Source organism: Coregonus lavaretus (assembly GCF_964263955.1).
Source record: "Coregonus lavaretus genome assembly, chromosome: 16".
Lineage (NCBI taxonomy): Eukaryota > Metazoa > Chordata > Actinopteri > Salmoniformes > Salmonidae > Coregonus > Coregonus lavaretus.
The window spans coordinates 5,000,574-5,022,775 of record NC_140003.1 but is presented as its reverse complement, the minus strand read 5'-3'; the positions used below and the strand labels follow the sequence as shown (position 1 = coordinate 5,022,775).

At 42.7% G+C, this 22,202-nt stretch overlaps 1 protein-coding gene across 1 annotated transcript in view; it reads right to left on the bottom strand.

Annotated features, from left to right (window-relative positions):
* dnah7 (dynein, axonemal, heavy chain 7) overlaps positions 1–22,202 on the bottom strand; it is a gene marked incomplete at both ends in the record, with an annotated part of 219,285 nt that overhangs the window by 31,339 nt on the left and 165,744 nt on the right. The window contains 7 exons of the mRNA XM_084179224.1: positions 523–684; positions 995–1,195; positions 10,114–10,275; positions 10,729–10,905; positions 10,995–11,087; positions 19,152–19,346; positions 19,735–19,861. Of these exons, the coding sequence (XP_084035350.1) occupies positions 523–684; positions 995–1,195; positions 10,114–10,275; positions 10,729–10,905; positions 10,995–11,087; positions 19,152–19,346; positions 19,735–19,861 (1,117 nt within the window). The remainder of the gene's footprint in view (positions 1–522; positions 685–994; positions 1,196–10,113; positions 10,276–10,728; positions 10,906–10,994; positions 11,088–19,151; positions 19,347–19,734; positions 19,862–22,202) is intronic.

Genomic DNA, 22,202 nt, shown 5'->3' with positions numbered 1-22,202 from the left:
TGACTCTTTCCACAAATAGTGTGCATTTTATCAGAATCTCCCACAAGTGTTCAATTGGGTTGAGATCTGGTGACTTAGACGGCCACAGCATATGGTACATCGTTTTCATGCTCATCAAACCATTCAATGATCACTGTCATCCTATGGGGACATAGCCATGGTAGCCAAAATAATGGCCTGCCCAGCGACCTCAAACATGATGGGATGTTAATTGTTATTTTGGCAGTTACCTGTAGCCGAGGTCATTATGTTTTCAAAACGGATGTCCGGAACTACAACAGGGAACTAACCAGTATTTAAAAAAGTCATAAAAATACATGCCAGGGTCAGCTTGATAATTATTTTGCACTTTCACAATAGAGGACAGTTGTTAAATGTATTGTTAAATTCAATTCGTAGAAATGACAAACGATGGCCAATGACACAAAGGTATGTGTGTTTGCATAGCACACATGTGCATGTTTATTGGGAGTCAGGAAACTAAGGAAGTGTGTGTGTGTTTGTGTAGTGTGTAGTATGTACCTCATACTGCTCCAAAAACATATGGAGCTGCTGGACAGAGATCCTCAGGTCGGTCTCGTTGAACTCATACGGAATGTTCCAGCCCATGGGACCAAACTTCTTCCTCTCCTGGATCAACGCGTGGAAGAAGCACAAGCCATACAGCAGCCTCTTAAACACACCCTGTGAGAGACACACAAACACACACACATCTAGTCCACCATCTTACAAAGAGTGTAAAAGATATACAAACACTTATCAGTCCCAGTGTCAAGGAGAAAGAAATCTACATACCTGAGACACACAAACGTTACGACCATTATGTATTCCTTAAAATGGTTCTGCCCACATTTATAACAGCCATGATAACATTATTGATTGAAACATGTCAGGCGGTTAATGATAAACCTTTCTATATCGTTATAGATTTAGAGGGACAATCTAACATACAAATATGTACTGTACATATACACATTGGCAGACAGACACACACCGGCTTGCTGCTGCTGGAGAAGAACTCGGGGTCGGAGATGGGGTCCATGAGGAAGGAGCGGGCGATGTTGGCGCGGAGGCCTTTTGGCGCCTCATTTGTCATCTTCACCCCGTTCTGAAGCACTGTCACAGGGAAGGTGGGCGAGGGGTAGCTGGTCAGCCACAGACGGAAGTCTGGGTGGGTGGTGTCAGGGTTCAGCTCCTAACAGAGGCACACAGGGTACAGACATTGGGGTATACTAACAGACAAATGTTTATCGGTGTATTATTCACTTATACAGTATAGGTATTATTGGGGGCAATCAGCAGTTGCTACATCCATTTTTGAATGTATGGACCCATTGATTCTTGAAGGATATAACTTATAAATGCTTCAAGAGCTTAGTTCAACTGTCGTACCCCATTAGAATTTTAGGTTCAACCATGTTTTGAGGCTAAATAGTTTGTTTACATTTACTTTGTTTACAAACATTGAAGTAAAACAAGCTTATATTTTGAATGAGTAGGTGTGTCCCAACTTTTGACTGGTACTGTATATTTATTTATTTTTACTCAAACCACCCATATTTTTGACACCCCTGGGTTAGACCGTTGAATTAAGCTCATGAAGCATGAGTGATCAAGGACTGATTATCAGGAACTGATTCTGACCTGGGACACCAAATGAGTGCAATTACAAGGTAGAAAAGACAACTAGAATTGTTTTCACCTTCCAGGACCAGAGTTGCCAGTAGCAGTACACTGTTCTATTTGGTGAGTATCCCCCATTTTGATATTTCACAATCTAGTGATGTTTCCAGTTTCAGTTTCAAGTATTATTAGTTGTATGTACAGGATACACATGGTATACACCGTCCAAAGAAATGCTTACTTGAAGGTTCCTTCCCAACAATGTAACAGCAATAAGAACTAATAAAAGATTAGAATATGAACAAAGTAAATGGCTCAGTAGAATAGAATAAACATTTAAGCATAAGTATAATACAGGAAGACACAATTTATAGTCCAAGTGTTTAAATTGTGCAGTATTTAGCAATAACAATAAGAGTCTGGTAACAGCAGTTGTAATGTGTTTGAAGCATGAATGTATATGTGTGTGTTTGTGTGTGTGTGTGTGTGTGTGTGTGTGTGTGTGAGAGTGCATGTCTGTGTGGGTATGTGCATGAGGTGCGGAGAGTCAGTGCAGGTGGTCAGTCCAGTTCAAGTGTTCAGTAGTCTGATGGCTTGTAGATAGAAACTGTCTCTGAGCCTGTTGGTTTCACATCTCATGCGCCGAGTGAACAGTTCGTAGCTTGGGTGTGTGGGGTCCTTGATGATGCTGTGGGCTTTCTTAAGACAGCGTTTCGAGTAGATTTCCTAGATGAGTGGGAGCACGGTTCTAGTGATGTACTGAGCTGTCTTCACCACCCACTGGAGGGCCTTGAGGTCGTGGACGGAGCAATTCCCTTACCAGGCTGTGATGCAACCGGTCAGGACGCTCTCAATGGTGCAATGGTAGTATTTGGAGGACCCGGGGTGGCATGCCAAATTTATTTTGCCACCTTAGGAAATAGATACGCTGTTGTGTTGTTGGTCCATGTCAAGTCCTCGGTGATGTGGACGCCGAGGAACTTAAAACTGCTGACTCTCTCTACTGCAGTCCTGTTGATGTGGATCTGGGTGTGTTCCCTCCTCTGCTTCCTGGAGTCAACAATCAAATCCTTTGTTTTGCTGACGTTGAGGTAGAGGTTGTTGTCCTGGCACCACAATGACAGTTCACTCTCCTCCTCCCTATAGGCTGACTCGTCGTTGTTGGTTATCAGGCCTACAACCGTGGTGTCGGAGTTGGTGTCGTGCAAAGCCACGCATCATGGGTGAACAGGGAGTACAGCAGAGGGCTGAGGACACACCCCTGGGGGACCCCTGTGTTAAGAGTCATTGTGGAGAAGGTGTTGTTGCCAATCCTCACAGCCTGCTACATCCCATCAGGAAGTCCAGGATCCAGTTGCAGAGGATTGTGTCCAGACCCAGGGCGCTGAGCTTGGTGTCAAGCTTGGAGGGAACAATAGTGTTGAATGCTGAAATGTATTTAGGGCCGGCTCTATTCTTTTGGGGGCCCTAAGAGAGATTTGGTTGGGCTACCCAATCTTAGGGCTACCCAAGAGGAAACGCCGGCATTACAGAGGCAAGAGGGGGGAAATCCTGGTGATCCTGATGAGATTAAGGCGAAGGGAAAACTGGCCACCTCTTCCCTCCATTCTACTGGCCTATTGATAATAAGAAGGTTGACGTCCGATCACGGATTTGCTACCAACGGAACTCTCTTAAACTGCACTATTCTTTGCTTTTCTGAAACATGGCTCTCGGACAAGATACCCCCCATGGCTATCCAACTCGATGGATTCTCCATTCACCGGGCGGACAGGACAGTGGAGTCGGGGAAATGGAGGGGAGGAGGGGTTTGCATCTACATCAACACCAACTTGTGTGCTAACTCCAGCGTGGTGGAAGTGTCGACCCATTGTTCACCCGTTTTGGAATTTCTGATGGTCAAATGCTGACCCTTCTACCTCCCGGGGAAGTTTTCAGCTGTTATCGTGACTGTTGCATACATTCCACCTCAAGACAAGAAAAATAACAAGCTGGCACTTAACGAACTGTACAAGGCTATAAACAAGCAACAAAACCTACATCCAGAGGCTGCTTTTCTTGTGTCCTGGCGATTTTAATTCCTCATCACTAAGACCTGTTATTCTACCCACAAGCAAGCATACAAGGCCCTCCCTCGTCCGCCATTCGGCAAATCAAATCATGACTCCGTACTCCTTCTTCCTGTTTACAAGCAGAAACTTAAACAGGAAGTACCCGTGACTCACTTTGTTGAGAAATGGTCAGCAGAATCAGAGATTATGCTACAGGACTGCTCTGCTAGCGCTGATTGGAATATATTTCAAGACTCCGCCGATAACATTGACGAGATAACCACCTCCGTCACCGGCTTCATTAGAAAATGCATTGGCGACGTTGTCCCCACAGTGAGGGTTTGCTGCCCTGAATTAACACAGAGGTTGGCTCTAAAGTAAAGGACAGGGCTACACAGAGCTATCGTAGACAACCCTGAGGCTATGGCAGAGGACAGGAACAAGTACAAGAAGTCCCTCTATGACCTCCGCATAGTCATCAAACAAGAAAAAAGGACCATATAGGAATAAGGTGGATCATATATAAGGGCTACAGTCCATTACGGATTACAAAGGAAGACCCAACCGTGATCTGCCCAACAATGCCTCTCTAACAGTCGAACTCAAGGCATTTTATGCACGCTTTGACAAGAACAACATTGTGCCGGGTGTGAGGGCCGTCACCGACCCAGAGAATTGGGTTATCTCACTCTCTGAGGCTGATGTCAGAAAGGGTTTTAATCAGGTCAACACCTGCAAGGCCGCGGGCCTGACGGTATTCCAGGGCGCATTTTCAGAGAATGCGCAGAACAGCTGGGAAGGCATATTCACTGTAATTTTCAACCTCTCCTTGTCCCAGTCTGTAATCCCCATGTTTTAAGATGACCACCATCATTCCTGTCACCAAGAACTCTAAGGCTTCACGCCACAATGACTACCGCCCTGTAGCACTCACTTCTGTAATCATTAAGTACTTTGGCACACATTAAATCCACCATCCCAGACACCCTAGACCCACTCCAATTTGCATACCGCCCCAACATATTAATTGATGACGCAATCTCAATTGCTCTCCACAATGCCCTCACCCACCTAGACAAGAGGAATACCAATGTGAGAATGCTGTTCATTGAATACAGCTCAGCGTTCAACACCATTGTCCCCTCCAAGCCCGTCACCAAGCTTAGGAATCTGGGTCTGAACACCTCCCACTGCAACATGATCCTGGACAGGAGGTGGTGAGGGTAGGCAACATCACCTCTGCCATGCTGACCCTCAACACAGGAGCCCCACAGGGGTGTGTGCTTAGTCCCCTCCTGTAATCCCTGTACGCGAGCACATCCACGGGGCTGCAGTGGAGCAGGTTGAGAGCTTCAAGTTCCTCGGTCTCAAATCGCCAAAGACTTAAAATGGTCCAAACACACGCGCACAAGATGGAGGTTGAAAAAGTTTGTCATGGGCCCTCAAATCCTCAAACAATTAAGAGCATCTTGACTGGCTGCATCACTGCCTGGTATGGCAATAGCACCGACCTCAATCGCATGGCGCTACAGAGGGTGGTGCAGACAGCCCAGTACATCACTGGGGCCGAGCTCCCTGCCATCCAGGACATCTATATCAGGCGGTGTGGAAGGAAGGCCCGGAAAATCATTAAAGACTCCAACCACCCAAGCCATAGACTAATCTCTCTGCTTCCACATGGCAAGCGGTACCGGTGCATCAAGTCTGACACCAACAGGCTCTTGAACAGCTTCTATCCTCAAGCAATAAGACTGATAAATAGCTAACAAAATAGCTACACAGACTATCTGAGTTAACCTTGTATCTTTAATGACCTTTTATTGTAATTTTTGCACTGTCTCTATGCACACTCACAGGGCCCTACACAATCACACACACACTCACTCAAACATAATATGCACATACATTTATACTGACTCTACACACGCACACCCACTCACATATAAATTGCTGCTACTCTGTTTATCTTATTTCCTGTTGCTTAGTTACCTTACCCCATATACAGCACATTCTGAAAGTATTCAGACCCCTTCCCTTTTACCACATCTTGTTAAATTACAGCCTTATTCTAAAATGGATTAAATACTTTTTTTTTTACTCATCAATCTACACACAATACCCCATAATGACAAAGCGAAAACAGGTTTTTTGAAACATTTTTAAAAAACAGAACCACCAAGACACTTCCTAGAGCTGACCGCCCGGCCAAACTGAGCAATCGGGGGAGAAGGGCCTTGGTCAGGGAGGTGACCAAGAACCCGATAAACAGAGCTCTACAGTTCCTCTGTGGAACTTGGAGAACCTTCCAGAAGGACAACCATCTCTGCAGCACTCCACCAATTAGGCCTTTATGGTAGAGTGGCCAGACGGAAGCCACTTTTCAGTAAAAGGCACATGACAGCCCGCTTGGACTTTGCCAAAAGGTACCTAAAGACTCTCAGACCTTGAGAAACAAGATTCTCTGGTCTGATGAAACCAAGATTGAACTCTTTGGCCTGAATGCCAAGCATCACATCTGGAGGAAACCTGTCAACATCCCTACGGTGAAGTATGGTGGTGGCAGCATCATGTTGTGGGGATGTTTTTCAGTGGCAGGGACTGGGAGACTAGTCAGGATTGAGGGAACGATGAACAGAGCGAAGTACAGAGAGATCCTTGATGAAAACCTGCTCCAGAGTGCTCAGGACCTCAGACTGGGGCAAAGGTTCACCTTCCAACAGGACAATGACCCTAAAGCACACAGCCAAGACAACGCAGGAGTGGTTTGGAGACAAGTCTCTGAATGTCCTTGAGTGGCCCAGCCAGAGCCCAGACTAGAACCTGGTCTAAAATCTCGGGAGAGACCTGGAAATAGCTGTGCAGCAACGCTTCCCATCCAACCTGACAGAGCTTGTGAGGATCTGCAGAGAAGAATGGGAGAAAATCCTCAAATACAGGTGTGCCGAGCTTGTAGCGTCATACCCAAGAAGACTCGAGGCTGTAATCACTGCCAAAGGTGCTTCAACAAAGTACTGCGTAAAGGGTCTGAATACTTATGAAAATGTCATATTTCAGTTTTTCTTTATTTTCTTTATAAAAAAATAAAGAAATAATTATGGGGGTATTCTGTGTAGATTGATGAGGGGGAAAAACAATTTAATCAACTTTAGAATAAGGCTGTAACGTAACAAAATGTGGAAAAAGTCAAGGGGTCTGAATACTACCTCCATCACTGCACATTGTAAATATGGTATTGGAAATGACCCTGTATATATTATGCTTACTTACTTACTTATTGTGTTCTTCATTTTTCTTGTATGTTTTTTCTTGTATTACATTTGTATTGATTATTGCATTTTTGGTTTTTGAGTATGCAAGAGAGGCATTTCACTGTACTTGTGCATGTGACGTAAAAATGGTTAGCAGATTTTTTTTATCATGCAGCTAAAACTCAACACCGCGTTCCACTAGGCAGGATATATGCTTTGATTGATACAAAATACAAGAAAGGCTAATAGTTTGTTAACACCAGCTGCACTAATTCGATCATGAAACAGTAATTCAAGATCTAAATGCATACAGTGCCTTGCAAAAGTATTCATCCCCCTTGGCGTTTTTCCTATTTTGTTGCATTAAAACCTGTAATTTAAATGTTTTTTGGGGGGGATTTCATGTAATGGACATACACAAAATAGTCCAAATTGGTGAAAAAAAAATAACTTGTTTCAGAAAATTCTAAAAAATAAATAACGCAAAAGTGGTGTGTGCATATGTTTTCATCCCCTTTGCTATGAAGCCCCTAAATAAGATCTGGTGCAAAAAATAAAGTCCACCTGTTTGCAATCTAAGTGTCACATGATCTGTCACATGATCTCAATATATATACACCAGTTCTGAAAGGCCCCAGAGTCTGCAACACCACTAAGCAAGGGGCACCACCAAGCAAGCGGCACCATGAAGACCAAGGAGCTCTCCAAACAGGTCAGGGACAAAGTGGTGGAAAAAAAAAATATCAGAAACTTTGAACATCCCACAGAGCACCATTAAATCCATTATTAAAAAATTGAAAGAATATGGCACCTCAACAAACCTGCCAAGAGAGGGCCGCCAACCAAAACTCACAGACCAGGCAAGGAGGGCATTTATCAGGGAGGCAACAAAGACCAAAGATAACCCTGAAGGTGCTGCAAAGCTCCACAGCGGAGCTTGGAGTATCTGTCCATGGGACCACTTTAAGCCGTACACTCCACAGAGCTGGGCTTTACGGAAGAGTGGCCAGAAAAAAGCCATTGCTTAAAGAAAAAAAGAAGCAAACACATTTGGTGTTCGCCAAAAGGCATGTGGGAGACTCCCCAAACATATGGAAGAAGGTACTCTGGTCAGATGTGACTAAAATTGAGCTTTTTAGCCATCAAGGAAAACACTATGTCTGGCGCAAACCAGACACCTCTCATCACCCTGAGGACACCATCCCCACAGTGAAGCATGGTGGTGGCAGCATCATGCTGTGGGGATGTTTTTCATCGGCAGGGACTAGGAAACTGGTCAGAATTGAAGGAATGATGGATGGCGCTAAATAGAGGGAAATTCTTGAGGGAAACCTGTTTCAGTCTTCCTGAGATTTGAGACTGGGACGGAGGTTCACCTTACAGCAGGACAATGACCCTAAGCAACTCTTTGTTGCTTAGACTTATTTCCCTCATTAAAATGCAAATTAATTTATAACATTTTTGACATTCGTTTTTCTGGATTTCTTTGTTGTTATTCTGTCTCTCACTGTTCAAATAAACCTACCATTGAAATTATTGACTGATCATGTCTTTGTCAGTGGGCAAACGTACAAAATCAGCAGGGGATCAAATACTTTTTTCCCTCACTGTATGCCATGTTAATGATATCTGAGTGAGAGTGACTAACAAAGTCAATGGGGGCCCCCTGGAGGTCAGGGCCCCTGGGCACGTGCCCTGCATGCCAGGTCGGTATTCGGCCATGATGACTACAAGTTTAGATAGCTTGGTAGACTACCAATATAAAATTGTTAGCTGACATGGCTAATTGAGTGACATAAGATAAAAATTGTTGATGCACAACCAAATTTTGAACTACTGCTATTCTATCTCTCAACAGTAGGTTGAGACCCCGACTGAGTTCCTAAGTGACCGCTTATGTTGCTTTTGCCTGGAGCCGGCCCTGACTGTAGTCAATGAACAGCGTTCTCACAAAGGTGTTCCTCTTGTTCAGATGTGTTAGGGTTTGAGTTTGAGTTTATTTTTACAGGGACAGTGCATATTAATCAAAGTTTCAGTAAAAGTGCCGGTTTTAGCCAGCCAGCTAATTTTCAACCGCAGTCCCTGGGCAGGTTATTAAAAACAATTACAATAATAATACAGATAAACAATGAGCAGTGAGCACATGCAGAGCAACATAGAACAAGCAACACATAGCATGCAGACAGAGCAACATTGAACAAGCAACAGACAGAGCAATAGCACAAAAAGCAACAAAACTAAATACATCAAAGCAACAGTGTTTCCACACCTCACAAACTACAGACAACATGGAAAGAGGCAATACACAGCTAGGGATTATGTTCACAAGTCTGATTGACCTTTAGCCATGTCTTTATGTTTTTGTGAAGGTGCGATAGGTGGTGCAGTTATGTGTGTCTGTTGTGTGAATAGTGATGGAAATTGCATCTTCTGTGGATCTGTTGGAGTGGTATGTTGGTCAGCACACACTGAGGACGCGGCCAGGTATGCCATGTATGCCAGAGGCTTTATGAAGAGTTTTCCTCACGTCAGCCTCGGAGAGCGAAAGCACCTGGTCGTCTGGAGCAGCGAGAGCCTTCCTGGATGGCTAGGTATTGTCTGCCTCAAAGCGAGCATAAAATGTATTAAGCTTGTCTGGGAGGGAGGCTTCGATGGGCACCACACAGCTGGATTTGCCTTTGTAGTCCGTGATAGTCTGTAGTCCTTGCCACATGCGTCGCGAGTCTGAGTTGTCGAACATTGATTCAAGTTTGAGTCTGTATAGTATTCTTGCCTAATGGATTTGCGGAGATCATACCTGCTTGCCTTGTACGTGTCACATGCCACCAAGTCATTGGTGTTCGTTCTGCTGACATTGAATGCTGCAGTACGGGCTCTCAGCATGGTAAGGATTTCTCCGTTCATCCATGGTTTTTGGTTGGGGTACTGTACGTCCAGATTGTTATTGTGGGTACAACATCATCAACACATTTCCTTATGAAGCCTGTGACTGATGACTTACAGTATAGTCCTCAATGTTGATGGATGAGTCCTGTGTGGATAAATCTTTGAACAATATTCTCAAAACAGTCCTGCAGCATTGAGGGGAAAAACTGGTTAAGTGCCTCTGTAACCCCCACACCAAACTAACTAAATGATTATTATAATATTGAGACTGGGGTGTGTCATCACAGTGCAAGCTGCCCTCTGACCTCACACACTCTCTCCATAGTGGACATCCATGAGGTGGCCAGGTGACAGTTCTGTAGGACCACCCAGGTGCCCTCCTTCACGCCTGTCTCAATCAAACTCATGGCGATGGGGCCCTGGCCCTGGCCCAGAGACAGAGAGGTCAACTTGTTTCCACTAAATCCCTGCAGAACACACAGACAGACAGACAGACAGACAGACACAGAGACACACGCACGCACGCACACACAGACACACACATGCAGGCACGCACGCACACACACACATACGTGTCAACAGGATGCTTTAAAAGGGGAATCACAAAGATTGAGTGACAAACATACCATTAATTAGCTTAGCTATAGCATGAGAATGACTTGAAACATTGAATGATATTTTAACTTTGTATAAATCTACAAGATTAATCAATCTTTGATCCATCTACTCGGCGTGTCTACTACACTTGTCTATTCTGTAAAACATCTATAGCAACAAGACAAGCTAGGGACAAGCAAAACCGGATGGTTGTTTTTCCCCAACAATTGTCATTTAGGCTATACCAAGGTAGAAATGGGCCAATGGAGTGGAAAGGAGTGGCATGATGGCACAAACAGACTGGTACCCAGGCTAATCCATACCTGCTCATCACCAAACTTGAGTAAGGCGGCCATGGGGTCAGAGCCGGGGGAGAGGATGAAGATGAGGGGGGCGCAGCAATGACTGTCCCCAAACGCTTTCCCCAGGTTGAAGGGGGGCGCCTCGATGAACTGACGCCCCAGACTGTCCGATACAAACTCCTGCACCATGGGAATGACCTGCGAGGCAGGGGGTGAAGAATGTGAATTTGACTGTGTGTGTGTGTGTGTGCGTGCGTGCGTGCGTGCGTGCGTGTGTGGTAACTCACCTTGTCTGGTCTAAGACAGCGTATAACCAGCATCTTCTGAAACTGTCCAAGGTTATGCTGCCACTCTGCTGGGAAAGGGGTGTGGTGGGGGGCCTGCACATGAACACACGCACGCAAATTATTATTATCAATATCACATACTCTCTACACACAAAGATATTTGATTGATGGATTAATAATAACCAATCCCCTTCTCTCTAAACTACAGCATTGAAATAAAAACTTAAAAAATGTTGCTTCACACTCTCATATAATATAATATATAATAATATAATATACCATTTAGCAGACGCTTTTATCCAAAGCGACTTACAGTCATGCGTGCATACATTTTTTTTGTGTATGGGTGGTCCCGGGGATCGAACCCACTACCTTGGCGTTACAAGCGCCGTGCTCTACCAGCTGAGCTACAGAGGACCACCATATCCTTCACCTTTTACCAACTAGCCTAATTCTTGTTTACAACATTAAGACAAACCAGGAAGAACTCCCTACAACGCAACTGAATTCCAATAAACCCCATGTCCAGGGCCAGCTTGCGAAAAAAGTGTGGGTGTTAAAAGTGGAATGGCACCCTATTCCCAACATAGTGCACTTCTTTTGAATAGAGCCCAATGGGAACATTGTGTTTACTTCCAAACGTCTAAACCACGGTAGCCAAACGACACGCTAGCCTCACAGGGCTGTTTATATAACTAAACTTGAGCTTTAACACTCTCCTTAATAATGAGGGAATTCAAAGCCATTTGCATTCATCAGTCTGAAGTGGATTGCATTTACGCCATGCCCATAATCAGGTTATCCCCACGTATAATGGAGACGCTTTGGCATCAAATTTGTTTTAGGTATGTGTGTGTGTATGTTTGTGTGTGTGTGTGTGTGCATGTGTGCTGGGAGTTCTTTACTGACCTGTAGCAAGATTAAGCAATGTAATTAAGTGGTAAGAGAGGCAATCTGGGGTGTGCAGCGGGGCCAGCCAATGTATTTGGTTAATGCGTGGAACCATTGCGCCGGGAGGGAGAGAGATGGTCTGAGTGAGGAGGGATAATTCCCGGAAACTTTTGAACTGATTTTCCATCAGACATCTGAGAGAGGTGTTTTGCTCTGAGAGTTATATTGAGTAAGGATCTGATTTCGTTATCCTCGGAGGTAGGTACCTTCACTGTCTGTGGCTGAAACCTATTTAAAGTTAAAGGAAAGTGAACTGTATTGTTTATTCATTTATTTTTAATGTATTGTTTGGGGGGGGGGGGGGTAGATCAGCTTTAATATTGCAGATAGATTGTAACTTCCATCAATGTCATTGTCTGCATCACTTCCAATCCCCCATATGTTTTTTTCTCTCCCGCAAATATATATATATATATATATATATATATATATATATATATATATATATATATATATATACACACACAGTGGGGAGAACAAGTATTTGATACACTGCCAATTTTGCAGGTTTTCCTACTTACAAAGCATGTAGAGGTCTGTAATTTTTTATCATAGGTACACTTCAACTGTGAGAGACGGAATCTAAAACAAAAATCCAGAAAATCACATTGCATGATTTTTAAGTAATTAATTTGCATTTTATTGCATGACATAAGTATTTGATCCATCAGAAAAGCAGAACTTAATATTTGGTACAGAAACCTTTGTTTGCAATTACAGAGATCATATGTTTCCTGTAGGTCTTGACCAGGTTTGCACAAACTGCAGCAGGGATTTTGGCCCACTCCTCCATACAGACCTTCTCCAGATCCTTCAGGTTTAGGGGCTGTCGCTGGGCAATACGGACTTTCAGCTCCCTCCAAAGATGTTCTATTGGGTTCAGGTCTGGAGACTGGCTAGGCCACTCCAGGACATTGAGATGCTTCTTACGGAGCCACTCCTTAGTTGCCCTGACTGTGTGTTTCGGTCGTTGTCATGCTGGAAGCCCCAGCCACGAACCATCTTCAATGCTCTTACTGAGGGAAGGAGGTTGTTGGCCAAGATCTCGCGATACATGGCCCCATCCATCCTCCCCTCAATACGGTGCAGTCGTCCTGTCCCCTTTGCAGAAAAGCATCCACAAAGAATGATGTTTCCACCTCCATGCTCACGGTTGGGATGGTGTTCTTGGGGTTGTACTCATCCTTCTTCTTCCTCCAAACACGGCGAGTGGAGTTTAGACCAAAAAGCTCTATTTTTGTCTCGTCAGACCACATGACCTTCTCCCATTCCTCCTCTGGATGATCCAGATGGTCATTGGCAAACTTCAGACGGGCCTGGACATGCGCTGGCTTGAGCAGGGGGACCTTGCGTGCGCTGCAGGATTTTAATCCATGACGACGTAGTGTGTTACTAATGGTTTTCTTTGAGATGTGGTCCCAGCTCTCTTATTTTATTATTTATTTATATTTTTTGCCATTTAGCAGACGCTCTTATCCAGAGGGACTTACAGGAGAAATTAGGGTTAAGTGCCTTGCTCAAGGGCACAGACAGATTTTTCAACTAGTCGGCTCGGGGATTAGAACCAGCGACCTTTCGGTTACTGGCACAACGCTCTTAACCACTAAGCTCTTCAGGTCATTGACCAGGTCCTGCCGTGTAGTTCTGGGCTGATCCCTCACCTTCCTCATGATCAATGATGCCCCACGAGGTGAGATCTTGCATGGAGCCCCAGACCGAGGATGATTGACCGTCGTCTTGAACTTCTTCCATTTTCTAATAATTGCACCAACAGTTGTTGCCTTCTCACCAAGCTGCTTGCCTATTGTCCTGTAGCCCATCCCAGCCTTGTGCAGGTCTACAATTTTATCCCTGATGTCCTTACACAGCTCTCTGGTCATGGCCATTGTGGAGAGGTTGGAGTCTGTTTGATTGAGTGTGTGGACAGGTGTATTTTATACAGGTAACGAGTGGAGAACAGGAGGGCTTCTTAAAGAAAAACTAACAGGTCTGTGAGAGCCAGAATTCTTACTGGTTGGTAGGTGATCAAATACTTATGTCACGCAATAAAATGCAAATTCATTACTTAAAAATCATACAATGTGATTTTCTGGATTTTTGTTTTAGATTCCGTCTCTCACAGTTTAAGTGTACCTATGATACAAATTACAGACATCTACATTATTTGTAAGTAGGAAAACCTGCAAAATCGGCAGTGTATCAAATACTTGTTCTCCCCACTGTATACAGTTGTTTACATACACCTTAGCCAAATACATTTAAACTCAGTTTTTCACAATTCCTGACATTTAATCCTAGTAAAACTTCCCTGTCTTAGGTCAGTTAGGATCACCACTTTATTTTAAGAATGTGAAATGTCAGAATAATAGTAGAGAGAATGATTTATTTCAGCTATTATTTCTTTCATCACATTCCCAGTGGGTCAGAAGTTTACATACACTCAATTAGTATTTGGTAGCATTGCCTTTAAATTGTTTAACTTAGGTCAAACATTTCGGGTAGCCTTCCACAAGCTTCCCACAATAAGTTGGGTTAATTTTGGCCCATTCCTCCTGACAGAGCTGGTGTAACTGAGTCAGGTTTGTAGGCCTCCTTGTTCACATACACTTTTTCAGTTCTGCCCACACATTTTCTATAGGATTGAGGTCATGGCTTTGTGATGGCCACTCCAATACCTTGACTTTGTTGTCCTTAAGCCATTTTGACACAACTTTGGAAGTATGCTTGGGGTCATTGTCCATTTGGAAGACCCATTTGCGACCAATATTTAACTTCCTGACTGATGTCTTGCGAGGTCGCTTCAATATATCCACATATTTTTCTTTCGTGATGATGCCGTCTATTTTGTGAAGTGTACCAGTCCCTCCTGCAGCAAAGCACCCCCACAGCATGATGCTGCCACCCCAGTGCTTCATGGTTGGGATGGTGTTCTTTGGCTTACAAGCAACCCCCTTTTTCCTCCAAACATAACGATGGTCATTATGGCCAAACAGTTCAATTTTTGTTTCATCAGACCAGAGGACATTTCTCCAAAAACTACGATCTTTGTCCCCATGTGCAGTTGCAAACCGTAGTCTGGCTTTTTTATGGTGGTTTTGGAGTAGTGGCTTCTTCCTTGCTGAGAGGCCTTTCAGGTTATGTCGATATAGGACACATTTTACTGTGGATATAGATACATTTGTACCTGTTTCCTCCAGCATTTTCACAAGGTCCTGTGCTGTTGTTCTGGGATTGATTAGCATTTTTCGCACCAAAGTACATTCATCTCTAGGAGACAGAACACGTGGTCCCATGGTGTTTATACTTGCGTACTATTGTTTGTACAGATGAACGTGGTACCATCAGGCGTTTGAAAATTGCTCCCAAGGATGAACCAGACTTGTGGAGGTCTACAATTTTTTTCAAATAAACCTACCATTAAAATTATAGACTGATGATTTCTTTGTCAGTGGGCAAACGTACAAAATCAGCAGGGGATCAAATACTTTTTTCCCTCACTGTACATACACATATATACAGTGAGGGAAAAAAGTATTTGATCCCCTGCTGATTTTGTACGTTTGCCCACTGACAAAGAAATGATCAGTCTGTAATTTTAATGGTAGGTTTATTTGAACAGTGAGAGACAGAATAACAACAAAAAAATCAATAAATTGATTTGCATTTTAATGAGGGAAATAAGTATTTGAACCCCTCTCAATCAGAAAGATTTCTGGCTCCCAGGTGGCTTTTATACAGGTAACGAGCTGAGATTAGGAGCACACTCTTAAAGGGAGTGCTCCTAATCTCAGCTTGTTACCTGTATAAAAGACAGCTGTCCACAGAAGCTCTCCATCATGGCCAAGACCAAAGAGCTTTCCAAGGATGTCAGGGACAAAATTGTAGACCTACAAAAGGCTGGAATGGGCTACAAGACCATCACCAAGCAGCTTGGAGAGAAGGTGACAACAGTTGGTGCGATTATTCGCAAATGGAAGAAACACAAAATAACTGTCAATCACCCTCGGCCTGGGCTCCATGCAAGATCTCACCTCGTGGAGTTGTAATGATTATGAGAACGGTGAGGAATCAGCCCAGAACTACACAGGAGGATCTTGTCAATGATCTCAAGGTAGCTGGGAGCATAGTCACCAAGAAAACAATTGGTAACACACTACGCCGTGAAGTACTGAAATCCTGCAGCGCCCGCAAGGTCCCCCTGCTCAAGAAAGCACATATACAGGCCCGTCTGAAGTTTGCCAATGAACATCTGAATGATTCAGAGGAGAACTGGGTGAAAGTGTTGTGGTCAGATGAGACCAAAATCAAGCTCTTTGGCATCAACTCAACTCGCCATGTTTGGAGAAGGAGGAATGCAGCCTATGACCCCAAGAACACCTTCCCCACCGTCAAACATGGAGGTGGAAACATTATGCTTTGGGGGTGTTTTTCTGCTAAGGGGACAGGACAACTTTATCGCATCAAAGGGACAATGGACGGGGCCATGTACCATCAAATCTTGGGTGAGAACCTCCTTCCCTCAGCCAGGGCATTGAAAATGGGTTGTGGATGGGTATTCCAGCATGACAATTATCCAAAACACACGGCCAAGGCAACAAAGGAGTGGCTCAAGAAGAGGTACATTACCTTAATCCTATAGAAAATCTGTGGAGGGACCTGAAGGTTCGAGTTGCCAAACATCAGGCTCAAAACCTTAATGACTTGGAGAAGATCTGCAAAGAGGAGTGGGACAAAATCCCTCCTGAGATGTGTGCAAACTTGGTGGCCAACTACAAGAAACGTCTGACCTCTGTGATTGCCAACAAGGGTTTTGCCACCAAGTACTATGTCATGTTTTGCAGAGGGGTCAAATACTTATTTCCCTCATTAAAATGCAAATCAATTTATAACATTTTTGACATGCGTTTTTCAGTATTTTTTTGTTGTTATTCTGTCTCTCACTGTTCAAATAAACCTACCATTAAAATTATAGACTGATCATGTCTTTGTCAGTGGGCAAACGTACAAAATCAGCAGGGGATCAAATACTGTTTTCCCTCACTGTAAATATCCTTTTTTTAAAATATATTTCCCTTTATTACTTTCCAACCCCACCAGCCCTTCCCTAATTGGAGTAAACTAGTGAACAACAACGCTTAGGCCTCTATTTCCAGCTTATACATACTATGTACGTTTTATGGACACAGTCAATTTTACAATAATTCAATTTTGTTTGTTTTTACTCCTGAACTTCCTCTACCCTCAACCTCTACGATTATTTTAATGATGTCCATCTGGTTTGCTTCTATATGCCATATCTTTCTAACTGTGCTCTTTCACAAAAGCTCTCAACCTATAACCTATATACTTATTATGGACACAGTATGCTTTACATTAGTTATCTTGTTGTTATTAGTTATTGTTTGTTGTTATTAGTTCCATCCTTCAGCTCCATTCAACACCTCCCATCTATCTCTTAACACCATCCATATTCGATTTCTATTTGCCATATATTTTTCAACTGTACTGTGATGTTTCACAAAAGTTCTGAGCCCTCCTATTCTCATTGTTTCAACGATTGTAAATTGAAAATAAACATTTTTGCTAAAAATATTATTATATTATTGACCGATTGACTGTGACTTTTCAGATCACCCAGTAGTGCTATCTGCAGGATTAGCTCCAGGTAAATATTGCAATACTTCAGCCATTCCTAGACCTGTGACCAAAAACATGCTACAAATGGACAGTACCAAAACAAATGATCTAATGATTCTATATCCTCGCAGAAAAACCTGCAGAGCTGGGAAGATTGTATCCCCCATATAAATAACATTCTATTGGTAGCAAGAATTTTGTATAATAATTTAAATTGAACAATTCTACGTTTTGAATCCGGCGTCGTTTTGCATATCAGTTCATAAACAGTATGCCATGGAATCGGTACGTCAAAAATCTCTTCTATATGGGATGGCTGTCAATCCTTTGGTAATTAAATGAAACTGGTATATTTTTTTATTTATTACAATTTTCTTTAACCAATGATGTTCTTTAATGCAGGGCCGATAGACAAGTTCCTTACTTTTTCCCCCTTTCACTTTCCTCTTCCATTTTTGCGGTAATGCTGCAATTATTTGGTTGTAATTTTGGGTAGAGCAGACATTTCCATATGTTTTTGTTAGCTGCATGTGCGACATAATTCCACCAGTCCTATCTATGATATAATTTACAAAGATTATACTTTTTCTAAACATTTAAAAAAATAACATTTTTTTTTTTTATAAATTAGTATATTTGAGATTAACCACAATATTTGTTGCACTATTTGTTCTGTCGTTTCTGGAGGATTAAATTGAAATTGCAACCAACTTTCTATGGCTTGTTTTAGAAATAGTGATATTTGGGACATGATTTCCTTTTCAAATAACTGAAAGTGAGAGGTTGTAATCTGAATAAAGGGAAAAGAGCCATTCTTGAACATGGGTGAGACAATCTTACTAATTTGCTAGAGAACCAGTTCGGATTTAAGCAAAACTTTTATATGACTGAAGCTTTTAGTGATAGGTCTAATGCTTTAATATTTAATAATTTCTGTCCTCCAAATTCATATTCATTATATAAATAGGCCCATTTAATTTTGTCTGGCTTGCCATTCCAAATTAAAATGGAATATTTTTTTCTCATATAACAAAAATAAAACTGTTCGCTAGGCATAGGCAAGACCATAAGCAAATAGGTAAACTGGGATAATACTAAAGAGTTAATCAGGGTGATTTTTCCACAAATAGACAGGTATTTACCTTTCCATGGTAGCAAGATCTTATCTATTATTGCTAACTTTCTATTAAACTGTATTGGAGTAAGATCATTTATTTCATTTGGGATATGTATTCAGAGTATTTCCACATCAGACCATTTTATTGGTGATCCAATATGTAATATAGTATATTTATCATAATTTGGTTGTAATCCAGAGAGGTTAGAAAATGTATCTAGATCCTCTATGAGGCTGTGGAGGGATTCAAGTTGCGGATTTAAAAGAAAACATGAATCATCACCTTTGTTTTTAACCCCTGGATTTCTAATCCCTTGATATTATTGTTGGATTGGTTTTGTTTGTGTGTGTATGTGTGTGTGCATGTGTGCTTGTCTGCCTACCTGCCTGTGTGTATGTACAGACCACATAAAAATGGTATTATATTGTATTGCAATGGTACAGTAACGCACCGGGCTATCGTACACCTCCTTCCAGGCATCTTTCAGACGGGCCATGTCCTTGCGCAGGCCCTTGAAGCAGTCCATCTCGTCCAGGCGGCAGAGCTCATCCCAGGCCTTCTTGGGGAGCCAGGTGCAAGGGTTGGAATGAGGGTTGTCCAGGCCCACGCCACCTGTTAGCAGGAAGCGCCACTCGCTCTCATCCACCTGGGGTGGAGGATGGGATGGAGAGAGAGGGGAAAGACAAAGGGTCAATCTGGAGCTTTGCTGGGCCTTTTGAGGCTTTGGGATCCTGGGAGCGCTAAGACCCATATGGTCCTGACTGGAGTATAGAAGATGTGTGTGTGTGTGTGTGTGTGTGTGTGTGTGTGTGTGTGTGTGTGTATTGATGATATGAGTAGAGAGAAGTTGTTGATGGAGAGGGAAACGTGGTTATGCATTAATATAACCTTGCAGTGATGGTTTGATAATGCTATGGGAAAGTTTAGGCCATATGCAATACACCAAACATAAATCCAATACATACACAGAGGTTCTGTGTTCATGTCTATGGTTCTGGCAATATTTTGAGAACGTTGCTGGAGAGCTAACGCACCAGCTTGTCATGCATGAGCAGGTTGACGTTGAGGCAGAAGGAGAAGAGCAGCTTGTCTTTCTCGAATAGCGAGCGGCACACATTGACGTACAGAGAGTAGGTGAAATGGTCCCTCAGATTCTGCAACCTAAGGGTAAAAACAATGACAAAGATGTGATTAATGCCTAGGCTTTAGCTTCTGGTCTTTGTCGAATAAACTTTTATTGAAAGGGTTGTTTTTATTAAATGTGTTGCAAAATGTAAAATAAAGCTTGAGAAGTAACATTTCATTCATGTTGATCTGATCTCTTTTGTCACTTTGGTAATACATTATGGGACAGTAGCATAAACTATAGCCTAATAATAATTGATGTAGCTTATAGAGCATTTCATTACGACCTAGAATCTAGAACCGCTTGCACAGCCAAAAAATAAACAGACAAAACAACTTATAAAAAATGGAAAGCAAATGGTGTCTAGTCAGCTTCAGATAGAAGTAGAGGCAGTTTGGAAAGGCATGTCTCTGGTATGGCTTGAGCGGAAAGAGGGGCATCGATGGTTAGCCAGGGAGAAGGTCAGTCTGACAGATTGGCCAGGAGTTTCTAATTCCCCATATATTTTTTTTAAAGATATATTTTCCTTCTTTATTATTTTCCCCTAACCCTACCACCCCTCCCCTAATTGGAGTAAACTAATGGCCAACAATACTTAGACTTCTACTTCCAGCATATACATTTTACGGACACTGTACATTTTACATGACTTCTCTTTGTTTTGTCCCACACCTCCGCTACCCTCAACCCCTCCCATCTATCTCTGAAAATCATCCAGTTTTTCTACTTGCCATATACAGTGCATTCGGAAAGTATTAAGACCCCTTGACTTTATCCCATTTTGTTTCGTTACAACCTTATTTTAAAATTGATTAAAATAAATGTTCCCCCTCATCAATCTACACACAATACCCCATAATGACAAAGCGAAAATAGGTTTTTAGAAATTTTAGCAAATGTATAATTTTAAAAAAAAAAAAAATACCTTATTTACATAAGTATTCAGACCCTTTGCTATGAGATTCGAAATTGATATCAGGTGCATCCTGTTTCCATTGATGATCCTTAAGACATTTATACAACTTGATTGGAGTCCTCCTGTGGTACATTCAATTGACTGGACATGATTTGGAAAGGCACACACCTGTCTATATAAGGTCGCACAATTGACAGTGCATGTCAGAGCAAAAACCAAGCCATGAGGTCGAAGGAATTGTCCGTAGAGCTCCGAGAAAGGATTGCGTCGAGGCACAGATCTGGGGAAGGGTACCAAAACATTACTGCAGCATTGAAGGTCCCCAAGAACACAGTTGCCTCCATCATTCTTAAATGAAATAAGTTTGGAACCACCAAGTCTTCCTAGAGCTGGCCACCCGGCCAAACTGAGCAATCGTGGGAGAAGGGCCTTGGTTAAGGAGGTGACCAAGAAACCGATGGTCAATCTGACAGAGCTCCAGAGTTCCTCTGTGGAGATGGGAAAAACTTCCAGAAGGACAACAATCTCTGCAGCACTCCACTAATCAGGCCTTTATGGTACAGTGGCCAGACGGAAGCCACTCCTCAGTAAAAGGCACTTGACAGCCCGCTTGGAGTTAAAGACTCTCAGACCATGAGAAACAAGATTCTCTAGTCTGATGAAACCATGACTGAACTCTACAGTGAAGCATGGTAGTGGCAACATTTTGCTGTGGGGATGTTTGTCAGCGGCAGGAACTGGGAGACTAATCAGGATTGAGGGAAAGATGAACAAAGCAAAGTACAGAGAGATCCTTGATGACAACCTGCTCCAGAGTGCTCAGGACCTCAGACTGGGGCAAAGGTTCACCTTCAAACAGGACAACGACCCTAAGCACACAGCCAAGACAACGTAGGAGTGGCTTCAGGACAAGTCTCTGAATGTCATTGAGTGGCCCAGCCAGAGCCCGGACATGAACCTGATCTAACATCTCTGGAGAGACCTGAAAATAGCTGTGCAGCGACGCTCCCCAGCCAACCTGACAGATCTTGAGAGGATCTGCAGAGAAGAATTGGAGAAACTCCCCAAATACACGTGTGCCAAGCTTGTAGCATCAAATCAAAGAAGACTCAAAGCTGTAACCGCTGCCAAATGTGCTTCAACAAAGTACTGAGTAAAGGGTCTGAATACTTATGTAAATGTGATATTTCAGTTGTTTTTATCATAATTTTTTGCTAAAATGTCTAACAACCTGTTTTTGCTTTGTCATTATGTGGTATTGTGTGTAGATAGATGAGAGAAAAAACACAATTTAATCAATTTTAGAATAAGGCTGTAACGTCACAAAATGTGGATAAGGTCAAGGGGTCTGAATACTTTCCAAATACTTATTTCCCTCATTAAAAGGCAAATCAATTTATAACATTTTTGACATGCGTTTTTCTGGATTTTTTTGTTGTTATTCTGTTTCTCACTGTTCA